Source organism: Hyla sarda, chromosome 2 (assembly GCF_029499605.1).
Source record: "Hyla sarda isolate aHylSar1 chromosome 2, aHylSar1.hap1, whole genome shotgun sequence".
Classification (NCBI taxonomy): domain Eukaryota; kingdom Metazoa; phylum Chordata; class Amphibia; order Anura; family Hylidae; genus Hyla; species Hyla sarda.
The window spans coordinates 348201944-348215835 of NC_079190.1; the positions used below are offsets into that span (position 1 = coordinate 348201944).

General features: G+C 47.1%; 1 protein-coding gene across 1 annotated transcript in view; it reads left to right on the forward strand.

Moving 5' to 3' along the window:
- The window catches only part of LOC130356549 (leukocyte surface antigen CD53-like), a 60478-nt gene that overhangs the window by 33013 nt on the left and 13573 nt on the right, over window positions 1-13892 (forward strand). Inside the window, exons 3-5 of the mRNA XM_056558238.1 lie at window positions 1846-2034; window positions 2833-2907; window positions 10786-10881. Coding sequence (XP_056414213.1) covers window positions 1846-2034; window positions 2833-2907; window positions 10786-10881 — 360 coding nt within the window. The remainder of the gene's footprint in view (window positions 1-1845; window positions 2035-2832; window positions 2908-10785; window positions 10882-13892) is intronic.

Consider the following 13892-nt stretch of genomic DNA (forward strand, 5'->3'; position numbering starts at 1 on the left):
TGATAGTTAAATTAACCCTTACCTATACCCTTTTATAAAAGATGGGTTTTTATTTCAAGTCCCTTGCAAGTATATGGGACTCCCAGTACCTTACTCCACAAGCTCCGCTCTGCATCTCCTGGTGAATGTGTAAATCCGGATTGCAAGCCACACCCCATCTCACAAAGCCACGTCCACTGTTTAAGCCCAACCCCTTTTATTCTCTATCCATTTTGTGCATTGATCTGGCTTGCAAATCATGCCCTCTCCCACAAAGCCACATCCCCTTCTATTTTCAGCTTACAATATCTTTATCACAAATCAGCCCCACCTGAGGACAGGATATCAGTATGGGACATAAGGAACAGGATATGATGACGGGATATGAGGATGGGAATTGAGGACGGGATATGAGTACGGGATATGAGGTCGAGATATGGGGACTGGATATTGGGACGGGATATGGGGACGGGATATGAGGTAAGGATAGGAGGTTGAGATAGGAGGACAGTATAGGAGGACAGGATAGGAGGATAGGATTGGAGGATGGGATAGGAGGTCAAGATATGGGGATGGGATATGGGGTCGGGCGATGAGGTCGGGCTATGAGGATGGGATATGAGGTCGAGATAGGAGGACGGGATTGGAGGACAGGATAGGAGGACGGGATATGAGGACGGGATATGAGGTCGGGATAGGAGGTTGGGATAAGAGGTTGGGATAAGAGGTCCGGATATGAGGACAGGATATGAGGTTTAGATATGAGGACGGGATATGGGGACGTGATATGGGGTTGGGATATGACAACAATATAGGAGGATGGGATATGAAGTCAAAAGCTTCCTCCTTTGTTAATTTTCCTCCCCAACAAGAATTAGGAAGGAAAAACAGGGCAATGCTGGGCACTCAGCTAGTGTATAGATAAAACTTGCATAGATAGTGTGTATTTTCATCTTAATAAATTTGTGTTCTGTTCTCACGGTTATGACCATCTTTTTTTTATCGCCCTGCACAGCACTGATAAGCCTGATACCAAATCACTGGACTAAATTGGCACTGTGCAGAGGAGTTTGAGGAGTTTTTACCCATTCATGTTTGGCATATATGTACAGTATATTTTGTACATTTGTTCCTATTATTAATAAACATTACATGTTTATTTTAGAGTTTTTTTTTTTACTTGCAACCATTTTATCACATAGTTGCTTTTCTCTGCCTCTTGTTTACAGGATCCTTATCTTTATGTAAACATCATCATTGACACTTCAGACACCAGCTCTTATGCTTGTGTGCAAGTTATACTGTACTGTCAGTGAGTCATGCAAAGTGCTAGTAGTTTGCACACAACCAGTATGTCTGAAGTGTCAATCACTTAGTAAGAGCCCTTCCTGCTGGAAGCACCAAGAGAGTGGGGGCTCTGCTCTGCTTTGAGCTGGAAAAGACAGATCAGAAAATCTCTTTAGAGCATAAATGAATTATAACCCCAGTCTAAGTAACTAGACATTCAACACATGGACAACATATAGTAGTATCTCTTTCAACAGACATAGAGTTTGTAGAAAATATTTGCCTGCATAATTCTCAGTGTAGGTATTTAGGTGTAAAAGTGCTATAAGCCATTTGTAGATCCCTTTGTGATACTATAAATATACGGTACTTTGAATAGGAGCTACAACTGGTGACTATGTTTATAATATCAATTGGGGGATTTTATGCTATGGACTTTTACATTTCTTATAATGATGGTCTTGTATCTTTCAATAACAATAGTATTGTTGTATAGTTTATAATTTTATTTTTCAGGAATGTTGGTATGTAATATAACTTGTCAGAATATTTTCTAATACTGTTCAATTATTTTTGTAGACTGCAGGATGTGCCATAATAGCCATCGGAATCTACTTTGTTGTTCATAAAGTTTATGGCTCTCTGTTTCCTGACAGTCCCTCTGTAACAATTGGAAATGTCTTCATTTTGTTTGGCTGCATTATAATGGTGTTTGGCTTTCTGGGATGTATGGGAGCAATTAAAGAAAACAAATGCTTACTTCTTAGTGTAAGTACTGGTATTATTATTATTATTATTATTGTTATTATTATGATTTGGTCATGGAATTACATAAATATTTATAACAATGCCTAATGTTTTTTTTGTTTTTTTTATAACTTCTGAACTCTATATTTAAAAACAGACAATTTACACTGCGGAGTATGGTAGGTGTCTGCCATAGTGTTCTTTAAGACTAAAATAGCACAAATCCACTTAGTTTGTCGCTAGTACAGCCAGGCACAGTAGGTAAAGCAAGTTAAATGCTTGGCTTCATGGCTAGAGGTATAACCATTGACCACTATTTGTCACGAAGGTGTGAAGCTTCACTGCTGGGTAACGCAGTCTCATAATAACATCCCTGCTGTGTTTTCACTGCTGTTGGAGATGGAGATTCAGATATACAGAAGAAGTTAAGAATCTTGGTAACAGTAGGGTCAGACTGGACGGATACGCAGAGGATTTGAGGCTACAAGAACATCAGCAGAGCAGTAGGAAATACTCTGTGTATGCGATAGGAGCAGACACAGTGGTTTCCCGGCTACAGCCCTGTGTCGGCAATAAGGTTCGGGAGCCGGCCATGCGTCACAGTTATGCCAGCGCACGCGGCCGGCTCTCGAACTTTATTGCAGACACAGGGCGGTAGTGGGGAGAGCTCTTTGTCTGCTCCTAGTTAATACACAGCGCATTTCCCCCTGCTCCGCCGATTTCTTGCATCAACAAATATCATCAAATATTTCTACTGGAGGTTTCCTTTCTGCTTTTCAGTTTATTCATGAAGAATATGTTTTTGTTTCTGTATCTTAGTTCTTCATTTTGCTTCTGCTGATTCTGTTAATAGAAGTTGTGCTGGCAATTGTCCTCTTTGTCTATGAAAAAGAGGTAAGTTTTATAATCCCATGGGATATACAACTGCCAATCTGTACTATTGTGTGATTATCGTGTCTTCCAAGGCTTTATTCATATGGCAGACTTTTTAAGTGGAATCCAGGGTAAAAAATTCAGGTTCCAATGGGATTCTGCTGCACTGTGCACACAGCGTAATTTCCACAACATAAACATGTCAATTCTTTAGCAGGAATCTGCTCAGAAATGCGTTGCCATTTATGGAGATGGCGCATTTCCAATCGGTTCTAGCACGGACAGAACATGCTATTGGCGAAATGTCCATCCCTGTTTTGTGGCCCGACATTCCACAAATATTCCACCGTGTGAACATAACCTTAAGGGTATAATTTCACTTAGCCACCACTGTGTCCGCCATTTGGATATGATGTTTAGTGTAATTATTGAATTGTAAACCTACTGTTTATCTGAAAATTGTTAGTTTACTGAGGGTCTATTTACTAATCTCTGCACGATTTTTAACCTTGTGACCAATAACACTTAGATAACCACACTAAATAGCAAATACATTTTTTGGACCATTTTAGATACAATAGAACATTGTAAAATGAATGGAATTCCAAATTGAAAGACCATGCTTGTTCACCTCTTCCTTTGCATTTTTTTTCTAGGAAGGTAGGCCCATTCCCATATCTATTTGGGGCAGTGCCTTAAGCAAGTTTACAATGCCCATAGAGCTGATGAGCAGGACAACATGAGTTAGGTCCCATGTGGATCCCATGTCAGCTGTACTAATGGGAGTTATATGTACAATAGAGTTAAGCAAAATTTGTAAAAGTTCTGCTCAGCGGGCTTGCCAAATTTTTTGAAAAAGTTTAAATCAGGAATGAAATAAGTCTCAAGACACATGTGTAACACTGGTTAAGAGCTCTAAAAAGTTCTGTATGATACTGCTAGAAATGTATTCAAGTAGTTATAAAGTGATTTTAAGTTAATGAAGTCAAGGTTGTGGCGACATATGGTAACTAACAGCTTGTTTAAAAGTGAACTGCACTAATGTATTTTATTTGCTATTTAACACTACAATAAAGGTACACAATGTATCCCTTTTTGTTGGCAGTTGCCTACCACTGTTAAAATGTAAATGGAGGTATTGGAAGACACAATGGATTTTTCTAAGCGTTTAAAAAATTCTCCCTTTCTGGGAGTAGCAACAGGTTTTGGATCTGGCAAGTGAAAAGGCAATGGATTTTTCCAAGTGTTTAAAAAATTCTTCTGGGAAGAAGAAATAGCTTTTGTATGATCCCTTTTTTGTGGATCATGGGTTGTATATGTGTAGACCTGGCTGGTAGTAGCAGCAGTAAGGGTGATGGTGGACTGGTGGTAGTTTCAGCCAGAGGACAGCAGGCAGTGGTGGACTGGTTGAACTTGTAGAAGTCAGAGTGCAAGGCAGCAGGTAGTCGTGGGCTGGTGGGAGTTGTAGTAGCCAGCAAACAGTAGGTAATGATGGACTGGTGGGAGTTGTAGTAGCCAGCAGACAGGACAGCAGCCAGTGGTGGACTAATGGGAGCTGTAGTAGCCACTGAACAACAGGCAGTGGTGGACTGATGGGAGTTGTAGTAACTATTGGACTGCAGGCAATGGTGGACTGGCGGGACTTGTAGTAGCCAGTGGACTGCTGAGAGTTGTAGTAGCCAGAGGACAGGACAGCAGTGGACTGGTTTAAGTTGTAGTAGCTAGCGGACAGCAGGCAGTGATGGACTGATGGAATTTTTATTCGTAAGTGTTCAGCAGGTGTGGTGGACTAGTTGAAATTGTAGTAGTAAGTGTACAGCTTTCCGCATTCACTGTCAGTACATATTTATGGTAAACACAGATAGAAACACTATGGCTTTGATTTACTAATGTAAACCCGACATGTTTTGTTGGGTTGTGTGCCAGAATTTGGTGCTTTGAGCCAAAAATTGTGTCTGTACCAGAATTTGTGCCAGAAATTGCGCCAAAAAATGTCAAAACCCGACCAACTCTTCATTTTATTCAGAAAACCCGAAAAAGGGGCATGGCCGCTGGGAAAAGGGGGCGTGTCCCTGACATTTTCAAAAAATCCCAACATATTTACTAAGGTTTCCACAGAAAATGTAGTGGATTTGAGCTCTGGAAAACTCCAAATCTCAGAGCAGTTGTAAAAAAAAAAAAAGAAAAAGGTAGAGAAAAGTGTAAAATGTAGGGAAACCTTAGTAAATACTGTGGAAAAATACACTGCTCAAAAAAATTAAGGGAACACTTAAACAACACAATGTAACTCCAAGTCAATCACACTTCTGTGAAATCACACTGTCCACTCAGGAAGCAACACTGATTGACAATCTATTTCACATGCTGTGTTGCAAATGTAACAGACAACAGGTGGAAATTATAGGCAATTAGCAAGACACCTGTCACGATTCGGCTTACAGGTAGTGAATCCTCTGTGTCAGCGAGGGATTGGCGTGGACCGTGCTGGTGGACCGGTTCTAAGAGGCTACTGGTGTTCACCAGAGCCCGCCGCAAAGCGGGATGGTCTTGCTGCGGCAGTAGCAACCAGGTCGTATCCACTAGCAACGGCTCAACCTCGCTGACTGCTGAGAAGGCGTGGGACAGAAGGACTAGGCAGGCGGCAAGGTTCGTAGTCAAGATGGATAGCAGGAGTTCAGGTAACACAGGCTTTGGACAACACTAAACGCTTTCACTGGCACAAGGCAACAAGATCCGGCAAGGGAGTGCAGGGGAAGTGATCAGATATAGCCAGGGAGCAGGTGGAAGCCAATTAAGCTAATTGGGCCAGGCACCAATCATTGGTGCACTGGCCCTTTAAGTCTCAGAGAGCTGGCGCGCGCGCGCCCTAGAGAGCGGAGCCGCGCGTGCCAGCACATGACAGGAGGGGCCCGGGACGGGTAAGTGACCTGGGATGCAATTCGCGAGCGGGCGAGTCCCGCTGTGCGAATCGCATCCCCGACGGCCATGTCAGTGCAGCGCTCCCGATCAGCGGGACCGACCGGGGCGCTGCAGGGAGAGAGACGCCGTGAGCGCTCCGGGGAGGAGCAGGGACCCGGAGCGCTAGGCGTAACAACACCCCAATAAAGGAGTGGTTATGCAGGTGATGACCACAGACCACTTCTCAGTTCCTATGCTTCTTGGCTGATGGTTTGGTTACTTTTGAATGCTTTCACTCTAGTGGTAGTGTTAAATCTAAGATTAGAAGGCAGAGCGCAGGGAGAATTTGCCTGTCACAATTTTGCAGGCTTGTTTAAACAACCCCCCTTTCTCTATCTCACTGTTAACGCTAATTAGTATTGCAAGGCAAAGCATTCCAAAACAAAGTGAAATGCACAGTTTAATAAGATTTCTTTGGATTTTAAGGACATTACATCAAAATTGGATCAGCCTGTAGTGTGGTTTTCCACTTTGATTTTGAGTGTGACTCCATATCCAGACCTCCATGGATTGATAAATTTGATTTCCATTGATAATTTTTGTGTGATTTTGTTGTCAGCACATTCAACTATGTAAAGATGAAAGTATTTCATACGATTAGTTCATTCATACAGATCTAGGATGTGTTATCTTAGTGTTCCCTTTATTTTATTTTTATTTTTTTGAGTAGTGTACTTCAAGGGAATTAAAACCCACAAAGAAATCTACACTTCACTCTTAAACTTAGAAAATAGAGGCAACTTGGCTTAATATTCCATATTAACTATACATTCTTTCAATGTGTCTTAATGTAAAACCCAGGTAGAAATACGGTATGTTTAATTAAACCCAGAAAATACATATAACTTGGCCTACAATGAGTATTCTACATTCACCATAAATCGCTTTTAATGCATATTTATGTTAAAATACAGGTTAGCCCACTACTTTTCTCAGCTTGCCTTGCATTGGAATGTGTTAGCTTTTATGGGCTTGTTCTGCAGTGACACTATTGGGATCTGAAGTGCACATACTGGACACAGTAATGCAGGGAGGTGACAGGACTTCACTGTCTGAGGTCAGCCCACTACTCAATTTTTATTGGAAAAAAGGCTTTCTGGGATAAATAGTTCCTGTGTGCTGTCTTTTCTCTCTCGACTTTCTCTCTTCAAAATGGCCACAATACAGTGCATATAGCTTAGCCTCCTTGGCCTACCCTTATGCTTTTTCCTGATTGGCCTGGCAGCTGTATGTCACATAATGCAAGCAATGGTTGGACAGCCATGGATCATGTGATCTTGCTGATAGCTGCAAGGTATGCTGGGCTCCCCTGACATCATCTCAGTGTTCCTAGTACTTCCTCTATTCATTTAAAGGGGTTATCCACCATAAGGTGATTTTAGAACATACCTGCCAGACAGTAATGCACATGACTAGGAAGGATCTGTGCTTGTCTTGGGGATAAATAACTATGTTGTGAGATTACCATAACACTGTGGCTAGCTTTTTCTGAACTGCTATTTTCTGTTTGAATTTTCTTTTTTGCCTACAAATCCCGTAGTTCCATTTTTCTCCCTCCCACACATCAGCCACCCCACCCATTGAAACATAAATGAGCTGCATCCATTCAAAAGACCTGTGGTTTTCAATCAGGGTGCCTACAGCTGTTGCATTAGTTGCAGATTGATCTCTCTCCCACCAAGCGATCGCTCCACCCATTGAAGCAGACAGGCTCCCTGTCATCAGTCAGATCTCGGCCGCATTGCAACCTGGGAAAAATCTGAGACAAAAGTAATTTGTATGCTGTTAAAAATAAATATTGGGGTGAAAATCACAGAAGAATTGTGAGAAAACTGTCACACACAGGTACAGACACTATATTATGAATTACACTATCTTTACAGCCTCTGTAGCATAGTCAAATAAAAAAAATTCCTGGAATACCCCTGTCACGATGCCGGCTGGCAGGAGGTGGATCCTCTGTGCCAGAGAGGGATTGGCGTGGACCGTGCTAGTGGACCGGTTCTAAGTCACTACTGGTTTTCACCAGAGCCCGCCGCAAAGCGGGATGGTCTTGCTGCGGCGGTAGTGACCAGGTCGTATCCACTAGCAACGGCTCAACCTCTCTGACTGCTGAAGATAGGCGCGGTACAAGGGAGAAGACAGAAGCAAGGTCGGACGTAGCAGAAGGTCGGGGCAGGCAGCAAGGATCGTAGTCAGGGGCAACGGCAGGAGGTCTGGAACACAGGCTAGGAACATACAAGGGAACGCTTTCACAAGGCACAAGGGCAACAAGATCCGGCGAGGGAGTGCAGGGGAAGTGATGTATATATAAGGAGTGCACACGTGAACACACTAATTAGAACCACTGCGCCAATCAGCGGCGCAGTGGCCCTTTAAATCGCAGAGACCCGGCGCGCACGCGCCCTAGGGAGCGGGGCCGCGCGCGCCGGGACAGGACCGACGGAGAGCGAGTCAGGTACGGGAGCCGGGGTGCGCATCGCGAGCGGGCGCCACCCGCATCGCGAATCGCATCCCGGCTGGAGGCGGTACCGCAGCGCACCCGGTCAGTGGATCTGACCGGGGCGCTGTAGCAGCGAGGATGAGGCGAGCGCTCCGGGGAGGAACGGGGACCCGGAGCGCTCGGCGTAACAGTACCCCCCCCCTTGGGTCTCCCCCTCTTCTTGGGGCCAAAGAACCTGAGGACCAAAAACTCAATTTTTTCGTGAAGAGGTCCGATGCACATTAGGAGGGGTTCCGTGCGGTAACGCACGGCACAGTCCAATCTTTCATTGTTAACACAATTGATGTAGAGGGGTCTGGCGAGACTGGTCACAGGGACGTTGAACCTGTTGATAAGAGAGGCCAAAAAAAAATTTCCTGCAGATCCGGAATCCAAGAAGGCCATAGTAGAGAAGGAGAAGGTAGAGGCAGATATCCGCACAGGCACAGTAAGGCGTGGAGAAGCAGAGTTGACATCAAGAACTGTGTCACCTTTGTGCGGAGTCAGCGTACGTCTTTCCAGGTGGGGAGGACGGATAGGACAATCCTTCAGGAAGTGTTCGGTACCGGCATAGTACAGGCAAAGATTCTCCATGCGGCGTTGTGTCCTCTCTTGAGGTGTCAAGCGAGACCGGTCAACCTGCATAGCCTCCACGGCGGGAGGCACAGGAACGGATTGCAGAGGACCAGAGGAGAGAGGAGCCGGGGGGAAAAAACGCCTCGTGCGAACAAAGTCCATATCCAGGCGGAGCTCCAGACGCCATCCGGAAGAACGCATGTCAATGCGAGTGGCAAGATGAATGAGTTCATGTAGGTTAGCAGGAGTTTCTCGTGCGGCCAGAACATCTTTAATGTTGCTGGATAGGCCTTTTTTAAAGGTCGCGCAGAGGGCCTCACTATTCCAGGACAACTCGGAAGCAAGAGCACGGAACTGAATGGCGTACTCGCCAACGGAAGAAACACCCTGGGCCAGGTTCAGCAGGGCAGTCTCGGCAGAAGAAGCTCGGGCAGGCTCCTCGAAGACACCACGGACCTCAGCGAAGAAGGACTGGACTGTGGCTGTGGCAGGATCATTGCGGTCCCAGAGCGGTGTGGCCCAAGACAAGGCCTTTCCAGAAAGGAGACCACGGCAGAGTCTAGAGTCCCCATCAAATTTGTCCGGCAGGGACAAGCAGGGGTTAGGAGCGGCCGGACGCTGCGGAGGAGTTGCAGGAGCCGGCGGAGGAGATGGTTGTTGCAGTTGCAGCTGCTGTGTCAGTGACAGCAGCTGCTGTAACTGTGACTTCAGTTGCTGTGTCACGGTGGTCAAGTATGCCAGCTGGTGATTTCGTTGGGTGATCATCGTGGAAATCTCGGCAAGACTTGACAGCGGCACCTCAGCGGAATCCATGGCCGGATCTACTGTCACGATGCCGGCTGGCAGGAGGTGGATCCTCTGTGCCAGAGAGGGATTGGCGTGGACCGTGCTAGTGGACCGGTTCTAAGTCACTACTGGTTTTCACCAGAGCCCGCCGCAAAGCGGGATGGTCTTGCTGCGGCGGTAGTGACCAGGTCGTATCCACTAGCAACGGCTCAACCTCTCTGACTGCTGAAGATAGGCGCGGTACAAGGGAGAAGACAGAAGCAAGGTCGGACGTAGCAGAAGGTCGGGGCAGGCAGCAAGGATCGTAGTCAGGGGCAACGGCAGGAGGTCTGGAACACAGGCTAGGAACATACAAGGGAACGCTTTCACAAGGCACAAGGGCAACAAGATCCGGCGAGGGAGTGCAGGGGAAGTGAGGTATATATAAGGAGTGCACAGGTGAACACACTAATTAGAACCACTGCGCCAATCAGTGGCGCAGTGGCCCTTTAAATCGCAGAGACCCGGCGCGCGCGCGCCCTAGGGAGCGGGGCCGCGCGCGCCGGGACAGGACCGACGGAGAGCGAGTCAGGTACGGGAGCCGGGGTGCGCATCGCGAGCGGGCGCCACCCGCATCGCGAATCGCATCCCGGCTGGAGGCGGTACCGCAGCGCACCCGGTCAGTGGATCTGACCGGGGCGCTGTAGCAGCGAGGATGAGGCGAGCGCTCCGGGGAGGAACGGGGACCCGGAGCGCTCGGCGTAACAACCCCTTTAAGTGCCAAAACGCCTCATCCCTCGTGTGACCCGATTCTCATCTCTGTTCAGTATAATGTGCTTAATGTACTTTCATATTCATTTGCAAATTCATATTTTGGCATATTTTTTTATTTATTTTTTATTTGCTAGTTTCTGCCAGTTCATTAATGCTAAAATTTATTAAAAAGCAACATGGCCACGAGGGTTAACAGACAACCCCCAAAGAAAAACAACTGATAGTGTGTTTAACTTTTTACTTTAACAGAAAAAGATTAGGGTATATGTAAATAACAATTTTCTAGAATTTTCATTTCCACTTGATACTCTGAATGTTTCCATTTTCCATGTTATCTATTCCAGATAGATCCGTATGTAACAGAACAGCTAAGAAAAAGTTTTGAAAATCAAAAACAAAGAAGAGAAAATGCATCTGTGTGGTATAATATACAAGAGACTGTGAGTATGCATTATTCATAGGTAAAATTGTCGGGGTAGTAACTGATTTATGAATTATGAATGATTAATTTTGGTCAACAAAAATATGAGAAATATTATGACCGTTATGAATTGGCAAAAATATACAAACAATGCAATTCACCATATCTGGGCCCGATATGAGTTCTTTGAAGTAGTGGTAGAAGTAACTTTTGCCATATAATAAAATAATAACGCAGTTATTATAAAAATGATATGTACATTTATTGGTTACAATTGATTAACATTAAAGAGTAATAAAACAGACCATAATATAAATGAAATGATATAAAGAATATCAATGACGTAATGTCAGATATAAACCACTGATATATTAGTATGTTATTTAATAATATTAAGCTTAGTCACAGAAGTAGGTTAGTTCAGACATAATTTTTATTACTTTCTATAGAAATCATTATATCAAATTGTCACGATGCCGGCTGGCAGGAGGTGGATCCTCTGTGCCAGAGAGGGATGGCGAGGACCGTGCTAGTGGACCGGTTCTAAGACACTACTGGTTTTCACCAGAGCCCGCAAAGCGGGATGGTCTTGCTGCGGCGGTAGTGACCAGGTCGTATCCACTAGCAACGGCTCACCTCTCTGGCTGCTGAAGATAGGCGAGGTACAAGGGAGTAGGCAGAAGCAAAGTCGGACGTAGCAGAAGGTCGGGGGCAGGCGGCAAGGTTCGTAGTCAGGGGAGATAGCAGAAGTTCTGGTACACAGGGTTTTAAACACACAAAACGCTTTCACTAGGCACAAGGGCAACAAGATCCGGCAAGGAAGTGCATGGGAGGAGGTTAGATATAGTCAGGGACCAGGTGGGAGCCAATTAAGCTAATTGGACCAGGCACCAATCATTGGTGCACTGGCCCTTTAAGTCTCAGGGAGCTGGCGCGCACGCGCCCTAGAGAGCGGAGCCGCGCGCGCCAGCACATGACAGCAGGGGACGGGAACGGGTAAGTGACCTGGGATGCGATTCGCGAGCGGGCGCGTCCCGCTGTGCGAATCGCATCCCCAACGGCCATGACAGAGCAGCGCTCCCGGTCAGCGGGACTGACCGGGGAGCTGCAGGGAGAAAGACGCCGTGAGCGCTCCGGGGAGGAGCGGGGACCCGGAGCGCTAGGCGTAACAGTACCCCCCCCCCTTAGGTCTCCCCTTCTCTTTATCGGGTAACTGCCTCCCCTGGGATGAGGACACCGGGAAAGGATGGAGGGATTCCTCAACGGCAGGCAGAACCGCAGGAGTAGGAATGGGGAGAGAGGGCAGAGGGCGAGACCTGGCACGGGGCAGTGTGACACCAGGACGAGGGCCATGAGGGGACACAGAAGCTTGCCTGATGGAACTGGGAGGGGGGGAGGGGCATTTCCTGTGGCAGGCAGAGTCCTTAATGACCTTAGGGGGACCGGATACAGGAGGAACCACAGGGTCACGGCAGGGAGTACTGGGAACCGGTTGAAGGCAGTCCTTGGAACAAGAGGGACCCCAACTCTTGATCTCCCCAGTGGACCAATCCAGGGTTGGGGAATGGTGTTGAAGCCAGGGTAGTCCAAGGAGAACTTCAGAAGTGCAATTAGGAAGGACAAAAAATACAATCTCCTCGTGATGAGGTCCGATGCACATTAGGAGGGGCTCCGTGCGGTAACGCACGGTGCAATCCAACCTGGCTCCGTTGACCGCGGAAATGAGGAGTGGCTTGACAAGACGGGTCACCGGAATGCGGAATTTATTCACAAAGGACTCCCGAATAAAATTCCCAGAAGCTCCAGAGTCCAGGCAGGCCACGGCTGAGAGGGGAGAGCTGGCTGAAGTGGAAATCCGAACAGGTACCGTGAGACGTGGAGAAGCCGACTTGGCATCAAGAGACGCCACACCCACGAGAGCTGGGTGCGAGCGTGCGTTTCCCAGACGTGGAGGACGGATTGGGCAATCCACCAAAAAATGTTCAGTACTGGCACAGTACAGACAAAGATTCTCTTCCTTACGGCGATTCCTCTCTTCCAGGGTCAGGCGAGACCGATCCACTTGCATGGCCTCCTCGGCGGGAGGCCTAGGCGCAGATTGCAGTGGAGACTGTGGGAGAGGTGTCCAGAGATCTAAGTCTTTTTCCTGGCGGAGCTCTTGATGCCTCTCAGAAAAACGCATGTCAATGCGAGTGGCTAGATGAATGAGTTCATGCAGGTTAGCAGGAGTCTCTCGTGCGGCCAGAACATCTTTAATGTTGCTGGATAGGCCTTTTTTAAAGGTCGCGCAGAGAGCCTCATTATTCCAGGATAGTTCAGAAGCAAGAGTACGGAATTGTATGGCGTACTCGCCAACGGAGGAATTACCCTGGACCAGGTTCAGCAGGGCAGTCTCAGCAGAAGAGGCTCGGGCAGGTTCCTCAAAGACACTTCGAATTTCCGAGAAGAAGGAGTGTACAGAGGCAGTGACGGGGTCATCGCGGTCCCAGAGCGGTGTGGCCCATGACAGGGCTTTTCCAGACAGAAGGCTGACTACGAAAGCCACCTTAGACCTTTCAGTAGGAAACTGATCCGACATCATCTCCAAGTGCAAGGAACATTGCGAAAGAAAGCCACGGCAAAACTTAGAGTCCCCATTAAATTTGTCCGGCAAGGACAGGCGGAGGCTAGGAGCGGCCACTCGCCGCGGAAGGGGTGCTGGAGCTGGCGGAGGAGATGGTTGTTGCTGCTGTAGCTGCGACTGTACTTGCTGTAGTTGTGACTGGAGTTGCTGTGTCATGGTGGTCAAGTACGACAGCTGGTGATCTTGTTGCGCTATCTGTTGCGACTGCTGGGCGATCTGACGAGCTTGCTGGGCGACCAGCGTAGGGAGGTCAGCGACAACTGGCAGAGGAACTTCAGCGGGATCCATGGCCGGATCTACTGTCACGATGCCGGCTGGCAGGAGGACTGTCACGATGCCGGCTGGCAGGAGGTGGATCCTCTGTGCCAGAGAGGGATGGCGAGGACCGTGCTAGTGGACCGGTTCTA